Here is a 22,061-nt window from a genome sequence, read left to right as displayed (position 1 = left end):
TGGTGGCAAGGATATTGTTTTTAAAGCCACAAGCGATTCCTTCCTTTTAGTCAGCAGTTCCATTTCTAAGGTATAATTTTTCAAATCTGAACTCTCGTAGAATTTCCCAAGGTGTGATGTAGTGTGGGATGAACCCTTTCCGACGGGGCCGCGTAGACAGTCTGGAGCAGGTGCCCTTCAGGACCTCGCTGGAGAACAGCTCACTTGCCTTCCTCGTCCTCTGGGGACAGACCCCTCCTCCAGGAGGGGCGCATCCGGCTTTCCTGAGGTGTGTTTTCCCGTGGGGCCAGTCGAGAGCCAGTCCTGCCCCACCTAGGTTACAGAAAACGTCATTAGTCCCCTTGATGGGGGCGGGCGGGGCACGGCTTGGCGCGGAGCGGGCATGCTCTTGGATGCAAAGTCAGTGTCCAACTGTCGTGCAGTGCCGAAGAGTGTGGACGTGCACGCCCTCTTACATAAAGAGGAAACCCTTGAAAATCCGTTCGTTTAGAACGTTCGACAGCCATCGAAACATGACCTCCTTAGGCACTGCCTTGTGTTAAAAGTTACAGCGATGCTTATAGAAACTCCGTATTATTTAGAAAACAGTCAAGAAGAGATAACACACATAAGCAAGGTTCCATCACTGCTGATAGAAAGCGAGAGCTGGAAATGTCCCCGCGGGGCCCTGTCCGGTGCATCGGGCGGGAGGAGCAAGCCGCCTGGGGCCGTGGCGTCGCATTCTGTGCCTAGGGCCGAGCAGCAGAGAGAACGCCGGGCAGCAGCCACACCGGCGGTCCCAGTTTGAAAGAGTCCTCTCGTCCCCATTGGCACACCCATAGCAGGACCCAACTGGTCCCTGTGTTTTTCTTCAGAGACTAAATGCCGTGTGCATCGGAGCGGGGATGAAGTCCCCACGGCTGTGGCAGCAGGGACACCGTGAAGGTGTGACAGCACAGGCTGCTCGCCTCTCAAGACGACCCTCCAGGCAGGGCCTGCGGGGGAAGCGGGTGTGGAGCTGCTGTTCACGTGGCTCGGGTGCTCCGTCTGTACCCCATCTGGTCATCTGGATCTCAGAGGTGTAACCCGCCCACCCCACCCACCCAGAAACCCTAGGCAGTGACTTCCTAAGTCCAGGGCAAGGCTTTCACCTCAGCCGCTTTGACGTGTAGCATCATCAAGAGAGCAGTGTCCCCAGACAGTAACGCTTGGCTGGAAGTTACTAAGCCGGGTGAGCCTTACCCGCACCCCAGCCTCGTCCGCCTCCTTTTGGCCCTCACCGCGTGAGGAACTGGGTCCATCATGTGCAGCTTCCACCTTCAGCTCCTCCGGAATGCGCATTTGCCGAGAGGAAGTGGAAAGAAACCAGTCCGAAGTCCTCCATCAGGTCACTGTGTCATTCATTCCGGGAGCTGGGAGGAGGTCGGGTTAGGAGGAGGTGACGCTCTCAACACAAGGCTGCGGGCACAAAGGACCGCGCCGCGCCCGGCTTCGGGGCGCCTGGAGTGCCGACCGCCAGCCCGGAGCTCGCTGGCGACGAGAAGCCACACTGACCACGGTACTGATCCTGTGGTTTATTTCCACTTGGAGGTATTTCAGATGTAAAACACGCGGCTTCACTTATTCTACCCCCTGCCCTTGAAAGAAGCATCCTCTTTTTCTGGGAGGCCCCAAACCCACAAGGTAATGGCGAGAGGCCTCGTGCTCGGTCCAAGACACAGGTCGCTCGTGCTGTGAGAAGCCGGCGGACAAATCAGACGTAGAAAACAAGCCACTGCTCTCCCGAGGCTCTTGTCTCCATGCAAAAGGGACCTTTGGGTCGTTTGCTTCTGAGCCTTTGCTTTCGAGACGAGGCCCGCGAAGCCCAGCGAAGGGGCATCGCTGGCCCTCGCGCTGCCAGCTTCCCGGCTTGGACCTTTGTCCGCACATGGGCTCGTGCCCCGCTCCCTTCTGGTTCGCGTTCAGTCCGGTCTGCTTTCGTGAGCGCCTCCTCTTTCTCTCTGTAAACATTAATCTGAAATGAATTGGCTTTGCCTCTCTCCTCGCCTGCCCCCCACGTGTCCGAAATAGCCGGCTGGAATTCATGAGAACGCTATGTCTGCAGATGTTGAGAATCCAAAAGAATCCCTTATGGGTTTTGTTTTGTTTTTTTGGTTGGTTTTCTTTTTACAATAAAACGACTTGGATGTCGGTACTTGAAGTTGGAAAGACGAGCCAAGTTCACAGTGTGGCGATCCCAATGCGACGCGTCATGGATAATGTGTAGCACGCCCCAGGAGCAACGGTAAACCGTGACGTGCGGTCCCGGATCAAACGCCGGGCAGAGAGAAGCACAAGAGTCACCGTCCGAGGTCACGAAAGTGAGGGAGCGTTCTGATAAAAGCAGCACCCCCCGAGTTATATGCAGAGCAGCCCCCTCTATCAGGCTGCGAGGAAGTCAAGAGCCTTCGTTCCTAATTAGAGAAACCTTTTGAGGTTTAACAGCTCATAAATCCGCACTGGGGCTGCTCTGTTGTTCTGAGGTTATAAGTCTCGTCTTTGAAATTTAGCAGGTGTGCCTTTGCCTGGCGTTCCTCCGCCAGTACCATCATAAGCACAGAGGGTTTGCATTTTAACTTAAATTTGAACAATGTGGTTTTGGAAGCGTTCGCCACATCAGAGGGAGGTTGTTCGGGCATGTTTTATAAATTCTTTTTTCTATAGTATTTAAAGTTCCAAATGACTCATGGAAGCACGTTCCATTTAGATCAGTCGTGTTGGGAGAGTGTCCTCACTGGGGCTTTTTCTGCCCTTATTTTTTCTACCCTGAAAGAATTGTCCGAAAACGGGCCTTCCAGGCCGTTTGCCAGGTCAGTTGTCCTTCATTTCCTCTCTTCAGTGCCGTAGAGACCATTCTGGAAATGTCGTTATGCTGGGTCTTAACAGCAACAAATTTTGCGCCTTTTCATGGTCATCTTTCGTCGTCGTCGTTTTAACCTAGAATACCCGTAGTGTCAACGTGGAGTTTCTGCTTTATGACCACCTTCCATGCCCTCATAGCCTCCCATTTGAAAACAAAACAAACACACACACACACACACACACACACACACACGATACACACACACACACACACACACACCCCCACTAAATTTTTGCTGAGTGAAGAGAGGTTGAATGGCAAACATGGAGATGTAGGCGCCGGGTTCCGAAGCAGTGGTGAAGAACGCTGGCTTTGGTTCAGCCCCTGGGTGTCCGGGCTGTGTTATTATTTGCGGGCTGTGAGACACACACACCTCCCTTGAGCCTCAGTTTGGCCATCTGTAAAATGAGGACAGTAGTTCATGCCCTCCACCTCCTTCTCCTCCCATTCACGCATCCTCCCATGTATTTATTCATCCCTGGGGAGAGAACGTGAACACAGACGTTCACCATCCTCACCCCCACAGAGCTCACAACCCAGCAAGGATGCACATCACTGAAGTAGAGTCCTGCACGATCGCTCACGGTGGCATCCTGTCCCTTGAAGAAAGCGGGTGTGAACTCGTGAGAGCTTAGGGCACAGGGGGGATGCAGACCCTCTCCTGGGAGTATGGTGCTCGAGCCGTGAGCTGCAGGAAGAGGGGAGGGTGAGGGATAACTCGTGAGCTGGACGTGACGGAGGGCAGGCTTAGCGGGCAGGGAATGAATCTTGATCTTTATTCTTAAATAAAAGGAAACTCTTGGAGGGTTTTAGGCAGAGGATAAAGTTGATCAAGAGGTGTGATGTTTTTGGAAAGCTCTCCGGCTGCTGTGTGCAGAGTGGCCGGTAGGAAGACAGAACGTGGGGGGTCATTTAGGCGTTCAGACACCGGTCCAGGCTCACGAAGCAGGTGCAGGCAGGGTTGGTGAAGGGACAGTGGAGAGGAATGGCTGAGTTCGGGGCATGTTCAGGTTAAAAAGGCAGGATTTGATGATGGGTTGACAAGGGGCAGGTGAGGTAGAGGAAGGTGTCCAGGACGATTATAGGGTCTGGGTATGTGTGAGTAACTGAAGGTATGGTGGGGACACTTCCAGGATGGAGCAGCCTGGCAGCTGGAAGAGGGGTCGTTAGCATAATAGGTTCCACTTACCCTTCGTTGCTTTGGGCCAGGGGCTGCCACCCTTCAATCCAGCGGTCCCCAACCTCTTTGGCACCAGGGACCGGTGCCCCTATGAGAATCTAAGTAAAGCCTGATGATCTGAGGTGGAGCTGAGGCGGTGATGCCGGCCCTGGGGAGCGGCTGCGAACACGGATGAAGTTTCACTCACTGGCCCTCCACTCACTTCCTGCTGTGCAGCCGGTTCTTAAGGGGCCACAGACTGGTATATCAGTCCGTGGCCCAGGGCTTGGGGACCCCTGCTACAATTAGTTTATTTCAGAGCACGTCTACGATGTAGGTATTTGCATCGCACCGTAAGAAAATCGAGAGTCCATGAGTCAAGTATGGAACTTGTTCAAGGGCACAGAAAACGGAGCAGAGCCGGGATCGAATTCAGATCTGTCGGGCTCCAGAACCCACTTCCTTCCGCCGCGTCCCACCAGAAGGGCACTTGTGTAAAACACCTGTGCCCACTCCCGATTCGACAAGGAGGTTTGGATCAGGCAGATGAAATGGCTGAAAGAGACGACAAGGGAGCCGGGCCATATGAACAGACCCCCGAGAGACCTGGGGTCCGGCTCTGCTCCCCTTAGCAGAGGACCGTTCTCCTCTCTGGGCTTTTGTTTCTCACCTCTGAGATGGGCAGACTGGATGCCACCATCCCAAGAGCTCCCCTTCCCTGCTCTGAAAAGCCATGGTTTTTATGATATACTGTAGACATCTTGCACACAATCTCCTTTCCATACTTGATTGAATTTTTAGAGCTTCTCTCCTAAAGCCAGAGCTAGGCTTTTCAGTATTAGTCTTTAATCTGGCCACAGCACGTACTTAGATATTTGCAGAGAGGCCCAGGAAGCCATGTGTTCACCTCGTTACCTAAATCATCATGTGGCGAAGGTAAACCTAATTCTAGAACCCCGACTTGGCCTTTAAAGTTCAAAAAAATTGCTTTCGAGATCTCCCTTTCTGTTCGTAAAATGAATCTCATTTGACTAGAAATTATTAACAGACGTGTAAGAATAAATCATCTTTGTTATTGTTGACTATCTCTCCATAGAATGATTTCTGAGCAATTCTAGGTTACTTTGAGACAGTTAAGGGCAGGCTATTTCAAGAGTGTGAAAACAGTCTGAGAAAGCCCCCACGTGTCTTCCTGGGCCGGGAGGGCTTGTCCATTAGAGATAATTCAGTAATAGGTGTGTGTGTGTGTGTGTGTGTGTACACACACATATGTGTGCCCACACTCAAACATGCACACATACATGCTCTTTCATGGGGCACAAGATCAGAACTTGGTATGGTGGGACTGAGTTAATCAGACATAAAAGAACACACCGTAAGTGGTAATTAGGCTCAAGGTTAGCTTAAATGCTGTCATACAGAAACAAGCATATTTTTAAAGTGACCGTCATACTTCTAGAATAGTTTATCGCGTCTTAGCGAGTCGCATCCATCACCATTCCAGGCTACCTCTGACCCACGTGAAGAATTTCTCGGCTCCCAGGTGCAAAGAGCAAGGTCCTCGCTTATTTATGGTTTTTCCAGATGACTTCCCACTGCCACTTATCTCTTGGAGCTTGTCCACTCTGAAAGGATAAGGGGTTGTGTCGTCCTCAGCGTCTCGAGTTATCTAGGCCTCTGGGGAAGAACCTTCCCCGGTCTCTGAAACCACTAGCTGTCGCCATGCAAATTTGCGGCGATGTCCTGTCGATGGATCCGTCACCCTTCTTCCACTTATTTTCACTGTCTCCTTTTCCTGCCTTTGCCTTTCACCCTCCGAGCACACATGGGGGCACGGTCCTGGCTCGGCCTTGTTTTCGGTGGTGGGGCTGGGCCGCTGGTTCTCCCAGATGCCCTCGGCCTATCCCCGCTGAGTCACACGCCTCTCAGACTGGCCGTGATGCCCTGACATCAGAGGTTTTTCTCAGAACAGCCTCGTCTTCCTCTCATGCCACCTGCGAGGGCAGGATGCCAAGCGGTTTCAGCTTTCGTGGGAGCTGTGAACCACGATGTCCCCCTTAGCCACTGAAAATCTCAAGGATAATTTCCTACGTCAGGGATCGTTTCTGTGATTGTGTGTCGATGTCGGCTTCTCTGGGTGTGCGGTTACGTACTAACCAGGCTCATGCGGTATTTGAAAAGGAGAAATTATTTGAATGTTCAGTCCTTAAGATAGCATTCAGTTTATATGTACATAATACATCTCTTATCTCAGCCTATTTTTAGCTCCGGAAAGTTCTCTGTAGCATCCGGAACCCTAGAGCCCAGGCAAACTGCATGAATTTCATGGAAGGAACAAATAGACCGAATCGTGTTCTGAAGCCAGTGGCTTTGTGGCCTCCTCACAAATCCTGTGTCTCAGGGTTTGGGAGCTGGTTGGTGGCCGAGGCCAGAAACCAAGATTCCGAACCTTGCGAGTCCCCACCTGCCACCACGTACCCACATTTCTCTCAGCGTTGTCTGGCCCCGTCGTCCTGGCCTGAGCCTCCTGGCCCTCTCTGTGCCCAGCCCTGACGGCATGGCAGTTGGTTCTTTGTTCACCCATCAGGCCTTCGTGATGACCCACCATGTATGTGCCAGGCACCCGGGCTCCAGGGGTGAACCGCTTCGTTCTGAGGGTTGAGCCTCCCTGGGCCAGCTTCACCTCCTGTCACGTCGTAGGTGGCAGGACCTCCAGGGCACCTCCGTGAACTGAGTTTGCTGTATTCCTCAGGAGAGCCACGTCGCTTTTAAAATCTGCACCATCTGGAGTGGAGTATAGCGCAGCCCGGGGAACTACCAGCGTCTCTGGCTCATGGAAAATGTGACAGGAGACCTACTTGTACAAAACCAAATGGCATGCCGATGGTGAAGCCAAACAAAACCCCAGAACCCATTACGACATTCCTCCGACGCAAGGTTCTCAAACGGGGCACCGGTGGCCCCAGACTCACTCACAAGGTGTCTGTGAAAACTTCAGATATCCGGGTCCCACCCCAGCTGTTGATGTGGGATCTCTGAAGTTAGAACCCAGAATCTGCCTCTCGGCATCCTCCCCCACCACCCCCATGAAAGTGGGGTAACTACTCTCCTAGTCCAGCACCTGGTCGTTAGCGCTTCAGCATTCCACGCTTGCTCAGGACCGTGACCTGGAAGCATTGGGGAAGTGTGAGACCTGTGTGTGTCATAGCTCACCTTATTTGCTGTTCGTCGGCCCACCCACCCAGCCTAGGGGTTGGTCATTCCAGTCTCCTTCGTGCCCCAAGCTGAATGGCCTCGTTTTCTCCTGACGTGCCCTTACCTGCAACCATTGTCCCCGTCGACCTGGATTTGACCCCTGAATGGTCACTTTCCGCAGTTTTCAACCCAAGGTCCGGTCTTTTCTTCCTTTCCAAAGTTCTCCTATTGACTCTCAATCTCACCCCGCCCTCCTTATTTCTGATTTCTTGGGATGATGTTTACTTGTATTTTTTCTTTTTATCATGCTCAATTGTTAAAGGCTGTTTTCTAAAGATTGAGATTTCTGAGGGAAATATGGGCTAATTTGAAATGGCCTTTGGTTTTTAAAGTCAGTGAAAACATTTTCTTGGGCCTTTGCTTAAAGAGCTGGAAATTGGGCTGACTCTGATTCAAAACTCAGTCAAAGGGAGTACGGGAAAAAAAAAAAATGAAACAGGTCTAAGTGTCACCAACAATGTTTCTCTATACTGCTGTCGGAGACGGGATTGAAGGGCCCGGGCACGGAGCAGGAGCGTTGGGGATTTCATGGTTTCTGAGCGGAGGACTCACCCTTCTGCATGAAGGAGGGTGGACTTTGCCACTACCATGTGATCCGTTGGGGGCAGGGAGCTGCCAGGCGCTTGGGAACCCAGCACCGAGGGCAAGGCGTCGTCCACCAGGAAGCACGTCCATGTGTCTCTCAGGTTGTCGGGGGTCTGCACAGCCTCGGGACAGCCAGACCGACGGTTACCAAGCCGCCAACCTCAAAGACACCTTCATGGCCTCCCTGAGCCTGGGCCGACCTGGACAGCAGCAGGGAAGTGTCTGGGGTCATAGGCTAAGGCATTGAAAACATTCTCCAGGGAGGAACCGTTGGTACTGGAGGACTTCGCAGGTTTCCAAGACTCGCGGAGTAAGTCCTGGTCCTCCATACCCTGAACCACTGCATCGGGCACGGTCAGAAGCGAGAAGGCCATTCTCTGTCCCGCCTCCTCCCTCCTGACGTTCTGCTGAGCTAGTACAAGAAGAGGCCGAAGGAAAGAGGATCGGGGGCGAGTGTCAGTGGGGGTTTCGGTGAAACTGTGAATCAGTAAACAGATCCACTCTGATTAGGCTTAGAATAAATCATTTTTAGAGCATTGCTGCATCCAGGATTAGTTGTCTTATTGCCACAGATTGTATCTGTTTATCTCTTCTAATTCGGAGTTAGAGTGACACAGATCATTCCAATAAAAGCACTCAGCTATGCAAGGCCGTCCGCACAACAGCGAGAGTAAATTCTGAGTTTAGAACTGGTTCAGACATCTATATCCACACTCGTATCCATAACCATCTCTCTCTCTCTCCCACTGCCTTGTCAGCCTCCTCTGCTCTGAAAGAAATCTGATATGATGCAGAAACTGCTAGATGCTGGCAAATAACGCCCAGGTTTCAGACCATCTAGACAGTAAACAACTCCATGATAGTCAGTGCAGCAGCTTCTCTAGAGCCCATCTGTTCCAAAATAACCCCAATTCTGCTTACGATGCAGAATGCTTTGTTGGCTGGAATTTGTCCTAGTTTTCCTCAGCCTACTCCATGTCCCAGGCCTCTGGTTCCACCTGCTGGCCAGTGTAAGTACTAGCACGAAACCCAGGGTGGATCTGTTCTGTTGAAAGAATAATCAGAGCCGGAGCTCAGAGGTTCTCAAAAGTTAGCGCAGGTCACACTCACCGAAGATGCAGCGGCCTGGGCTCCTCGCCAGGCCCGCCAAATCGGAAGCTCCCAAACAACCCTCGCACTGACACCAGCGTTGGAGAACCACTGCCCCTGGCATTCATTTTTGTCTTCATTTTTTAAAAATAAAGTTTATTCGATCATAATGTTGTCTGAATTTACCGGCTTTGTCAAAAAATTCCACTCACAGCTTCCAGTGTAGTCTATAATTCCTCAATTGAAGCCAGCAACTTAAGGACAGCTTCTGCATCTACAGTTGACCTTTCACTAGCCAGACAAACTTCCCAAAATAATCGCCGTAAGTGAGTCATCTTCTCAAATTCTCTTGCTTTTCTGTGTCCCTTTTGAATAATCTCCTCTGGGAGATTAGCAACCCTTGCTGCATTAAAGCCGTAGCTTTTAGGACAAGCTCCCTTGATAAACTTACAGAGGAAGGTAATAGTCGCCTGGCTGGGATCTTCCCATTCATTTTCTGCCGTGCATGCCACGTGTCCTAGGTGCACTGCAACATTCGAGAATGGCCCTGAAGGTCAGGGCCGCCCCCGCCATCTCCTGCTCACCCCGAGGGGAAGGGACAAAGCCTGCTCGAGGCTCCCACTCCTCCCTCTTCCATTTTAACTCTCGGGGTTGAGTGTCAAAGCTTTATTCTCTCGGAACTTATCAAAAACGTTTACAATCAGAGAAGCCCGGCAGACACTACTTAAGCAAGCGCTCGCAGTGGTGTCATCGGGGACACGTCATGACGTGATCTGGTGCGAAGGACACTTGGCCGCCATGGTCTCCTCGCCCCAAACCCATAACCCTGGCGTAATCATGAGAAAGACAGCGGACAGACCAGAGCGAGAGACATTCTCCAGGCCACGTGGCTGGCAGTCCTCAAGACCGTAAGGTCGTGGGAAATGGGAAGAGACTGAGAAGCTGCCACGGACCGGAAGACACCCAGGAGACATGACAAGGAACCGCACTGCTGGATCCGGGGACAGAAAGAGGAAATGAGTGCGGAAAACCGATGCGATCCACACGAAGTCCAACCTCCGGCGGAGAGTGAGGCGGCCGTCCCCGTGCGCGGTCTCAGTTTTGACAGCTCTGCCGTGACCATGCAGGACGTTAACGTCGGGGCAACTGACCAGTTCGTTCTCTCTGTAGCTTTGCTGTAAACCTAAATTTATTCCCAATAAAAACTGTCTTCAGAATGTAAATGTCGGAGGAGGAGGAGCACCGAGTCAGACCCAGTGAGGCGGAGGACGTTGCTGTGGAGCACGGCACAACCTGTTCTCTGCCCGGCTGCCGGAAGCCGTGGCCAGGCTGACTCGCAGGGAGGCAGAATCTTCCAGAGCAGCCCCCCGGCCACAGGCTGCAGAGGAGGCGGGTCGCTGGTGTGGCCCTTTGCACTCCCATCGCAGGCCAGTCCACCCTGGCATCTCACGGGAGCCGAACCGCCCTGGAATCTTGCATCTCTGTGCAGAGGTGGAAAACGTCTAGTCCAGCCCCCTCATGAGGCTCCGGGAGCACAAGGGACTTCTCCAAGGTCCTGGCGGAGCCAGGTTGTAAACTCTCATCTGCCGAAGTGTGTTCTTTTTTCCAGAGTTGCCTGGATGCTCATTAAAATGCTGCTTCCTGGGCTTCAACCACCACTTAATGCCCAGGAATCTGCATTTTAACAGGGTCTCCATTACATACACTGTCAGGGGCACTGCAGTAAAGTGGGCAGCTGTCCAAGACTGTCTGACTTTGCCCAAACCGCTGGCATTTGAACTACTGAAGGGCGAGGACCCCAGCCCTGGCTCCCGCCTTCGATGCTACTTAGTTACTTTTGCATGGAAATTGTGCTCCTAGGGACGGGGCTGCCAAAAGCCGAGAAAGACAGAATTCAGCCACAGCCACTGTAGGATGAAGCGTAGCACATGGCAGGCACGTGGCAGGCACGAGAAGAGGCAACTTTTTATCTTTTTGAGTTCAATTTATTATAGTTTAAATAGTCCCTTACCCACTACCCTCTCTTTTCTTTAAAATAACGAAATTATAACTTACTCAAAGACAAGCCTCACATCAAGAAGTGACAGGAAGTCGGCAGTAGGATTTGTGCCATCATAGCGATTAGGACTCTGAGGTGTAAGGGTGGTGACCGGCAGGCAGCACATGGAGGCTTCTGAGCGCTCTGTATTTTGGGCCGCATGTTGGTCCCACATGTTCGGTTCATGATAATTAATCAAGTTGCATGTACACTTTTCACAAAGGAGGGGAGAGTAAAAATGAGCATGTAATAATTACCTAGCAAAGATTCATGTTGTTCCCCTTGGCATTCTCTCTTTATTCTAGTGGTCAGACCATACGTTGTGTATATTGCAGAAAACACTAGACCTGACATAGTGGACTCAATGCTTTAGGTCAGGGGTCCCCAAGCCCTGGGCCACAAACTGGTACCAGTCCATGGCCTGTTAGGAACTGGGTCGCACAGCAGCAGGTGAGTGGTGGGCAAGCGAGCGAAGCTTCATCTGGATTTGCAGCCGCTCCCCAGTGCTGACATCACCGCCTCAGCTCTGCCTCAGCTCCACCTCAGGTCATCAGCACTTAGATTCTCATAGGAACACCGCTCCCTGGTGCCAAAAAGGTTGGGGACCGCTGCTTTAGGTTACTCAGATTGCTACCTGGATTCTAGCCTGTTGATATTAGGTCCGTGGTCCCCCAGCATCAACCAACCAGGACAGGGGGAAAAGTACAACAGGTAAAGTAGCAACTGATGTTAACTCCATTTCAAAGCTTTTTGCTTTGAGATTCCAGAATTTTATTTCAGAACTAAAAAATCCCCACTGTTCCTGATGTGATTGGTCGAGGCATAGAAGTGTGAATTTTTCTCTCGTCACATCTAAATGTTATCTTTCTTATAAATCATAATTAAACATTCGTATGTTTGAAAGTTATGAGGTTTTAGGTGAATTTCAAACTAATTTTAGGTAGGTAGGTAGATAGATGGATGGATGGATGGATGGATGGATGGATGGATGGATGGATGGATAGATAGATAGATAGATAGATAGATAGATAGATAGATAGATAGATAGATAGATAGATAGGTAGAATTAGTGACTCAAAAAGTAATATGGTCTTTTTATCCTTAAGCACATCCCCTTTTCAGAAAATGTCTTGCTAAATTGTTGGACTTGGATTTCTTTCCGTCCTTTTGGGTCTTCGTGTGTAAATGACTTCGCAAAGGCCTTTTCAGAAGGAATTTTGGAAGCTTTGTAATTTATAGAATTCTGAGAAAGTAACATTTTGAAAGAGAGAACGTGGGTCTCATGCTGCTGCACTCAGGTGACAATAGAAATCTCAGGAACACTGGTGACTTATTTAGAGGCTTCTTGGCCTTACAAAAAATATGTATGAAAAAAGCGATGGCCTTTTAGCTTCCTAACTGAAAGGAAAGAAATGCCATCCTGAGACTTCAGTATAATTTCACCGGCTGGTGTGGAGTGCTCCTCAGATCACGCGTAGCATCTGAAGACCAGCAAATTAGACATCTCTGTTTACAGGGATGGTGGACAGCAGGGCGGATGGCCATCAACACATGGCGTTCTTTTTAGCGATTCTTAGCTGGATGAAATTGCTTCTCCTCCCTTAGATGTAAAACGCAGAGGTTACTGCATTATTCATAAGGGTAGAGAACGGAACATTTTCCCATCGAGAACCACAAATCAATAAATCTTATGATCTCACTACTGGGGCTGTAATTGAGCTAAATCATCTTAAACTGGGCACTGTTCCTGAGGTTCTTTGAGGCACGCTCCCTGTTTCTTTGAGTAAAATTGAGGGCTGACCTCCATGAACAGGAACACAGAGGCAAGGCTCATAAATACTAATATTCTGTACCAAGTTCATCTGAGCAAGGCTGTGTCACCCAGGCCTGTAAGTGTTCAATGCGTGACTGAACGCAGCAGAGAGAGAACATCTTGGCTGGGCTGTCCAGTTTCCCCAACGATGGAAAGGCTTCTCTATGTCGCAAAAGCGTGCTGCTACTGGAGAGTGTTAATTACCTTTTAAATATCTATTTCTTCGAAGGCAAATATTTAGTAAGTAGCAACTCTACATCTGGTGCAAAACACTACCAAATGGTCTCGAAACAGAATTGGACTCTACCTTTTAGTAAGTCGCTGTTTTTGTCATTTTATTGTGTTTCTGTCTTAAACAGAGTTAAAGATGCTAACACGTAGACATTTAGCGCATGATTCCTGATGATGCTGGAGATTGAAAACCATAACATCCGGTGCTCATCAGGCATTTACTGCACACCCAGCACTCAGCATTTTCTATCTATCAATACTTCTCGTCTCCTCGACAGTCCAGTGAAAAATCAACTCTTATTATTCCCATTTTCTAGATAAGGAAACTAAGGTCAAGTTAAGGTAACCTACTCGCTCAAGGTTGTGTAGCTTAAAAGCAGAGAAGCTGGGATTGAATCCCAGGTCATCCAGCTCCAGAGTCCTTCCTGGAAAGGTCCCTGGCGGTGAGTGACCTTATTCAGCCGTGTCCCCTCACAAGTGAAGCAACTTGATCGAGCCCGCTGAGATGAAGACTTGCCTGGGTGTCCCCTCTGATTCCAGGCAGGGCTGGGAGTGTCTCCAGATCCCTGCCAACTCATCCCGTCCACCCCAGGGGCCTCGTTTCCTCTTACTGCCCAGCCGAGCCCCATTCCAGACCTTTCCTGTGTGCCCCACAAATGCAAAGACATACCCAAAATGCACATCTAAGACTCTTGGAGAAACACCTGCAGGGGATCCTGGAGGTCATGAAGAGAAGTCATGGCTTATGGGACACAGTGGAAAATATAAAAACGGTTTGAAAAATACATGGAAAGGTGGGGAATTGGAAGACAAAGCTTAGCTAAAACTTCGCCGGAGCAGCCGGGAGGCCTGGTCCCCAGTGTGGCACTGACCCAAAGCACAGAGGTGACAAACAGTGTGGGTGGGTGGCTGGCTCTCGTCACATATATAATTGTCTTTAAAAGATTATAAGTTAATTTATGCTTGAAACCGTTCCCCAAAAATTAATTATTGGGATTAAGAACAGTATAGTGTTCAGAGCCTGAAATGAAGCAAGGAAGCCATTCTTTAGATAGTACGGTGACTTTGATGTTGTCAGAAACACTGAGTTCGAAGGGTTTAAAACACCCAAAACTCAGGCCTGGTTACAGATCAGGCAGTGCCGTTGATGTGTCGTTGTTGGCGTGTCGTGTTGTCGCTGTGTTGTGTTATTGTAGTGGTGTGGTGTTGTCACACTCAAGCCCCTTGCGGTGGCCCTAGAAAGCCAAACCAGTCCAGCAGCCAGTGGCCCCAGCGTGGGGACTTCACAGTCGTGTCGGTGATGGGACCCGAGTTCCGCAGAGCTGAGGAGGGCTTAGGCCGGAACTTCTTTTCTGTTTCACGTAGAGGTGAGCCCCCCACGTACTGATGAAGAGCAGGGACAGACACTCGGGTGTCAGCAGCAGGATGGTGACAGCCTATGACGTTTGTGTTGGAGGTGACGGCCATGTGGGGCTGGGGAATGAGCGCCAGAATCGCAGTCTGCAGACGTAGGTTCAAGGTCTCCGTCCCCCCGCGCTAGCTCCGTGACCTTAGGTGTGCCCCTAACACTCTCCGCACCTCAGTGTCCTTATCTGCAAAACTGGGGTCAGAAAATTGGAAATAAAAGCTAATTTGAAATAGGGGCCTTCCAGGGCTCTGCGGAGGAAGAGTGATGGCTTTTCCTCTCTCCACGCGAGTTTTCTCCTTCGACACGCGGCGTTCCTTCTGCTGGCTCAGGCCCGGTTCTCCTCGAATGCCCTGCGAAGCCTCCCGGGAGCGTTCGCCGTGCTGGCTGCTCACTTGGAGAGCTGGTGCCCAGGAACCTTCACTGTCGGCCTCTTCCGATTCCCCCCACTGCGGTTCCGTGGGCGTCCGAGAACTCTTTCAGCCTCCACGGGTTCTGTGTCCTGAGGCCCAGAATGCACATACCACCGTGAGCTGGCATCTGCCTCTGCCCACAGCTGGTCCTGGCAGTTCCCTGACCAGCTGGAACGGGGTGTCACATCCTGGCCCGCGCCCATAAGTTCAATTAAGAATAGTCTTGTTAAAAAACAACTGTTAAAGGAAAAGCAGGACTTGGCTTTTATAATGTAAAACAAATTTAAGCAATAAACTAATGGTAATTAGAATCAGGAGTTTCTCTGTCATTTCAAAGCAATCACCACTCAGAACAAAGGGAAAATTCCTTTCCAAAAAATATATGGCAAAAGCCATATCCGGTAAAACTTTTCGTCTTAGAGTATTCATAAAATCTTTATGGGGAAGTCTTATAAGCCTATAACATGTTTGAACATCATTTTTTCGGAAAGCCGATATATTGACATGTATTTTGCTGGTGTGGGGCTAGGGCTGCCCAGTTCCGGTCAGGGACGGTGACTGGGGGTGATTCTCCCGAGGTCTCAAAAGTTAAGGAGAACCTGACGTGGGTGAGCACTGGGCTGTCCCTCGTAGAGGAGAGGCCAAAATATAAAGGAGTTGCCTCTGACTGCCATTTAAAAATCTTTCATCTGACACCTGAAATTCCAGTTGTGGACTGATTCTTAGTCTCACTGCTTCCTCTATCATCTTAACCATTGTCATGGCGCGATGTCACCTGTAAACATCTCTGACGGGACGCCACACCTGGAGAGTGAGGCGGAGGGAGCCCCTGTTCACGTGGCTTCCCTCCTGGCTGCGCCTCCTGCCCGCCTGCCTCCCTAGCGAGGCCAGTGCTTCCGGAGTTTCTGCCTCCTCCCCCGTGTCAATCACGTCGCATCCTTCGTGGGCTATGTGGCACGTAGTCGTCTGGCTGCAACAGACACCCTCGGACGTCAGCGGCAGGTGCTGCGGAGTCAGCCTGTGTTTGTTGAACAGCTCCCGTGTGTCCGAGACCTTATGCATCCCTGGGGAGCAGCAAGAAGTGTCAGAGATGCCCCCTGGCATTTGAAAGCTCGTGATCCTGGTAGGAGAGAGAAGAGGTGGGCAGTCCTCCTTGGCGGGACACGGTGACTGTTGCATGAGGACCACCGAGAAGAAGGTTCTGGAAGCTGAAGATCTTGACTTGGAAGAAAGCTCTTCCATCAGGAGTGGCCAGAAGGCAGTGCAATTTGGATGGGGGATGGGAAAATGAGTAGGACTTGTGGGCGACGTAGGTGATGGGAGACGGCCTTTCAGAGCGAGTGCCAGGGTCGGCAGAGGCACGGAAGTGGAGAGGTACAGGCCTTGAGGTCCCCGTGCTTAAAGGTAAACCTGCTGCTTACCCGTACCTGTCAGTGATGGTCTGCGTGGCTGCCTTGTAGAGGATATGGAAGCGCTTACATTGGATTTAGGTTGCTGTGTCCTTGGGGTCAAGGGCTGTCTACTCTTATTCTTTTCTTACTCCCTCCAATGCCTGGAAGAGTGTCTTTTATGTAGTGATCGAACTGCTCATAGCATTGTAAAACTGTAAGTCTGCGATGTTTGCAGCCCCAAGAAACCCTTTTCAATACTGACTTCCTTTGTCTTTCATATGATCTTCAAATATTACGCCTGCATTTTTGTCCGCCTGCCCAGATATTGGTCATTATGGTAACGCGGCCCCTGCTCTGTGGTCCGTGATGTCCCGTGGTGCTTGTGCAGTTCGGGCAGCTGTCATTCTGACTGGCTGGGGAGGTGCAGGAGGCACAGGTTAGAGGGAGGGAGAGGGAGGACCCAAAGGCTAATCAGAAGGAACCAACCAGCACGTTTGGTGGTGAAGCTGGAGATGGAGACGAGTTATTTCTGAGCATTAAATAAACTGAGCCCTCGAGACGTTAGGGAAGGTGAAAGATGCAAATCATGGAGTATGGTAAAAGAAAGAAGCTTCCGAATGAGTCACACTCAGTTCTTAGACCGGACTGCACTAAAAATATTTACTTGACGTCGAAACTCAATATCGACAGCTAAAGTTGAAATATATGTATCATGTTTCTGTTTTATGCGAAAATACAGATGACATCCACGCCGTTGTCCGCTGCCCTTGGAATCCTAGGACACGGTGCCCTTTAAATGTCAGGACGATGGGTGGGCAGTGTGTGACTTTTCTCTTGTGTTTTCTCTTGCAGGACGTAGCAGAAACAGCCCCCCGCCCTATGGGTTCCGTCTCTCCTCAGAAGAAGAGATGAGGAGAAAGCGGCTTCACAGATTTGACTTCCAGTGAAGGGGTGTGACATCTCGGGCACCCACGGTCCAGCGGTGTCATTATTGCCCGTTGGGTTCATCCTCCAAGAGCCTCTAGTTCGTTTTTAACAAAAGCAAAGTGCACTGTCGTCACCCAAGCTGCTCACGTCACCCTGTGGCCACAGTGAGTCTGGATTCGCAAACACATTGACTCGTTTCGAAACCAGACTCGTAGAATGCAACTCGCAGCTTTTCAGAGTGGCCCTTCTCCTGGCCTCGTGTTCCCTCGCAGACAGGCCAGTCCATCCACACCGGGACCAGCTCCCACACTCCTTGCTCTCACTGCGGACTCATTCCGCTTCTGAAGACTGTGACCTTCACTGGGAGGTCTGTTTTCACCAGCCCCGAGGATCAGGCCCTCATTCTGCCCGGCGTGCTCCATGGCAGGCTGGGTAGGAAGTGAGACGCCATCCCTGGTCTCCCAGGCACATTGCCATGGTGACTTCCCAGGAACAGGATGCGGCTTCCATGGTGCAATGCTGCTCAGCCTCCTTGACACAGGCGCCTCCGCTCCTGGGGCCCCCGCATCTGGGCGGCGTCAACCATGAACTTGGCTTGTTCTTATATTGCTCTGCCTTCATAGAACACCTGACTGGAGACGTTTTAGTAAGACCTCAGGTGGGGAACCACCCACACACTCTAGCAGGTATCAGGTGGCGCCAGCAACTTGGGCAGCCTGTCCAGTGGCAGTCTGTGTCCCTGGGGATGTGACTTGTATTAACTAATCAGGTAACCAGCAGCAGGTGCCACGCACAGAGTAGAGCGAAGGTGTTCAGTGGGTTGGGTCACGGGGAACTCTTTCCTGAGGAAGTTTTTTTCCTCATAAAAGTGCCTTTTATTTGGCCACGATAGCAGCCATTTGTGCTTCTTAAGTGTCCGAGACACTCCTGCAGTGCTGTCTCCCACAGACTGTCCAAGTCACTGACGACGTTTCTTGGTGCTCGTTTTCATGAATAAAAGGACGAAGTCATATATCACTGATGTCTTACTGTTACTGAAGTATTTAAGTATTAAAGAGAACTGTAAGCAGAAAAGGATCTTTCTATTTTGATTTAGAGTTTTCTGATTGTGAAAGTAATATATATACCTTGTATGTGCATAAAGCAAACATGGGAGAAAAGAACCCACTTGTTAACAGTGATTTTTGAGAGTAGAATACATAAGATTTTGCTTTTTGGTTTTTTTTTTTTTTTAACAATTTTATACTGCTCTTTTAAAAACGCGTGTATGTAGATACGCATGTATTACTTTTGCAGAAGAAAAACTGATTTATAGAACAATAAACCAAAAATATATAATCAGGAGAATGGACTTAATAAAAAGTGCCGTCTATTGAGAAAATTCACACTGTAAACAGAAGTACAAATAAACACGTGCACAATTTTAAAATCGTCTTAATTCTCACCACGGAGAGGTACGCAGGGCTAACATTTTAGGAGTATTGTTTTTCTTCGTATGCACTTGACAGGTTTGGAGCGCACCAACCACGCAGCTCTGTATCCCGTCCCGGATCCGAACCGACCCGGGAAGGGCTTTGACCTTTGCGTGTCAATGAGCTAAGGAAACCACTGAAGCCCTGCCGGCCGGCACAGAGAGACCCGGGCTCCTCGGCTTAATTCATAATCGATGTAAAGCTGCAGCTTGTTCGTAATGTGAATTCCGTCTACGCGTCTAGTGACTTTAAACGTGTCTGTTCCAGCTAAAGGTCCTCTCTCTTCCAAACTCTGTAAATTCGACTCCCATCTCCCCTGTGAGGGGAGCCGCATCCTCACACGCCGTCTTCCCGTAGCGCAGGGAGTAAGTCATCTGTCACGACACTGATTTCTCGTCTTCACTCTTGCTCGCACGCAGCTACACAAAGACGTGCCTTTTACCCTGGAGCAGGGGTCGCAAATGGCTCTGGGACCAGGCCTGTGTCTGGTTTGTCTTTCTCCACAATCCCCCTCCACCCCTCCACCACCCAGAGGCCCTGCCCCTGGCTCATTAAATGGTAGTCTCTCATCAAAGTGTTTTTTTTTCCCCCCTCAATGCATTAAAAGTCCAACACTATTCTATGGACATATTTTTTTTTTTTTATTGCTGTTTAATCCAATAATAGTATCTCCTGGTCTATTCAACTGGTCAGATACGAAAACACTGGGATTGGATCTGGGATGATATCGTTGTAATATAAACACCTTTATTTATGGAGTGGAACAGCACTAGACTTTAGAGATATGGGAAAGGTCATTTTAGTTCTAAATATAAACCAATTATCTTAGCACAGCAGTAAAGATGTTATGGAAATTATTATAATTACTTTGTTCGGTTAATAGGCTTGCCTATAACCAGGGCTTGTTATTTTTAATGTCCATCTTTTTTTTTTTTTTTCCCCTACAGTAGGAAATCCCCAAAGTTATACCAACGAACCGGAATTGGGTTGAAAAGACAAACAAAAGCAAGTGTATTAGACTCATATCTCTAATAGAGAATAAGCATTTAGAGCTGGTTTTTAAACTCGATTTCTTTGCTTAATAGTAATGTCCTGATTGTGAAACATCCATTCTCCACGGTTCGGTCGTGGTCGGTCAACTTCTGAAACCTCTTAATTCAGAAACTTGGTTCTCGAGATGAGGGAGTGGTCACAGTGGCTTCCTCCTGATGACCTTGAATGTGCTGCCTGTGACCGTGATCGTGCATGGTTGCTCGGGCCCCCTCCACCTTTTCAGTTGTCTGCTGCCGAGGCTCAGGACGAGCCGGGAACGTCTTCTTTTAGCAGGATCCGGGCCAGGCTGGATATTTGGCGCACGTTCTGCTGTCTAGGGAGTGAGTTAGCTAAAGGGATGAGATCTGTCGCCAAAATGGACTGTAAGACAGAGAGGGTGTGTCTGACCAGGCCTCCTTGTTCCCAGTCTGAGTTTCTCTTGAGAGATTCAGTATTCAGTAAAGAATGGTATTCAATTAGTCATTTTTTAAAACCTATCATCTCTTCCTTTCCTTTCCCAGGGATTATTACAGTCATTTCCTAATTTTTAGTTTATTTTTCTTCCAGTCTTTCATTTTAGAATCACAAACTCTGCTTAGAAGGACCTTAACATCTCTCCATATTCATTGCTCTGTTCCATACTTTCCCCCTTCACTCGGTTCTAAATAGCTCCGCCAGTTAATCTTCCCAAATCTGCTCTCGCGATGCCATTCATCATCTCAGCACCTTTTATTGTCTCTCTGTTGCCAAAGGACAAAGGTCAAACTCAGCCTCAACCGCGGGGTACCAGCCAGACTTTCGGCCTCAGCCCCACTTCCCCGTGAGTCTGTGTCCTGCCGACTGGTCTCACCGCCCAAGCTGTGAGTTTTCCTGATCCCGTGACTGACTTTGCAATGTGCTCTTACATGAAGCAGCCTTCTCCTCCTCTCTCTCCGCCCACCCAGATCCTCCCTGTCCTGTCCCCAGACATCAGAGCCCAGAAGGACCTCACCCTCATCAGCTCTGCCCTTGTCGGGTCTTCGTCACAGTGTCCTCAGGCCTCTCGGAGATGCCGATTGTCCTCAGTCAGAGGATCTCTCTCCCTCTAGGTGGTAAGCTTCTCGAGGGCGGGGTCCATGACTGTATCTGTGGATCTCCTTCTTGTACCTTGAACAACGTTGGGTCTGGGATATTTGTGTATCGAAACAGATCGAAACTCATTTCTACTGTCACCAGTGACACGTAAGAAAGATGTTCCCGTTGCCCATTGATATTGTTATGATGTCGTTGAAGTCGTTCTTCTTCTTGTTTTTGTTTGTTTTTTCTTGACTCTCATCAAGGAAAGAATGACTTAAAGGAAAGCATTTGCCCATAAAAACAGAATTTGGGGTCTTTCCCAAGTCTTCATAGGATCACAGGCCTACTGATCAGATGGTGGGGAGATACCCACCATTGTGTGTCAGTCTGAAGACACCTCCCACCTCACTGAATGCTGCAACCTTGTGTACAAAACAAGATTCCAGCATATCCGGGAGGTATCACCTAGGAGTCCCTGTGAAGACAGCGGCCATTCAGCTGTGTTGTGTTTGATGTATCTGTGCCCACATTTTTTTCCTGTGGCATTTAGGAGCAGAGAAAGAGTGATCTCGATGTCTTGTTCAGATGGCAGAGATGAACTGGCAGATTTGTAAATACGATTTATACTTGAGCAAGGAAAACTGAAACATTGCTAATAGAAATCATTAAATTTGGTGGTAATACATACAGCTGCTTGGGAAGAGGATGGTGTGATAAAATCGATAGTATCATGTGGCTTAAAGAGGCTCTTGGGATCTGGGGCACACGTAAGCAAAACCCGAGAAATATCACATGCCACATGACTCTGTTCACAGCACCGGACCTGGGTCCCTTCTCTAAGTGTTGAAAAGAGCTGCTCGCCCACTGGTCAGGGGTTCTGCCGGATGTGACTTCATAGATTCCTGGTATTTATTTGAGATCCTTAAAAGTTATTGCCTAATTTTTAATCTTGAGATGTGCTGTCTGTAAGATCCTTAGTAGCAGATAATTATTTAAAGATCCCATTGTACGTCTACACCCCGCCTTCTGCAAACCGGTAGTTTATAGACACTAAAGTCCTTCTCAAATTTCAGAGGCGCACACGTACATTTTAAGATGATCACCAGTTATCCGTTAGGATTGTAAGAACGACCATCCTGCCAGAAAGAAAGAGAGCCAGTCACCCTGTTTCAGTTGTGGAGGCTCAGAGAGCTGCAGCGAGGGGTCCACGCTCAGCAGCTAGGAACGGGCAGCACTTCCTGTTCTTGTGCTGAGCAGAAAAAAAGGCCCCGATTTCAGTGAGAAGATTTAGTTTGAGCAAGACGACTTACCTGC

At 49.6% G+C, this 22,061-nt stretch overlaps 1 protein-coding gene across 2 annotated transcripts in view; it reads left to right on the top strand.

The window, feature by feature from the left end:
- Positions 1-18,616, top strand: part of RHBDD1 (rhomboid domain containing 1) — a 112,042-nt gene extending 93,426 nt beyond the window's left edge. For both annotated transcript variants that reach the window (XM_039855787.1, XM_039855788.1), the window contains exon 7: positions 17,113-18,616. In XM_039855787.1, the coding sequence (XP_039711721.1) occupies positions 17,113-17,207 (95 nt within the window). In that variant the 3' untranslated portion in view covers positions 17,208-18,616. The remainder of the gene's footprint in view (positions 1-17,112) is intronic.
- Positions 18,617-22,061: the final 3,445 nt, after the last annotated feature.

Source organism: Pteropus medius, unplaced genomic scaffold (assembly GCF_902729225.1).
Source record: "Pteropus medius unplaced genomic scaffold, Ma_sr-lr_union100, whole genome shotgun sequence".
NCBI classification, from domain to species: domain Eukaryota; kingdom Metazoa; phylum Chordata; class Mammalia; order Chiroptera; family Pteropodidae; genus Pteropus; species Pteropus medius.
This window is presented reverse-complemented; position numbering and strand designations above follow the sequence as displayed.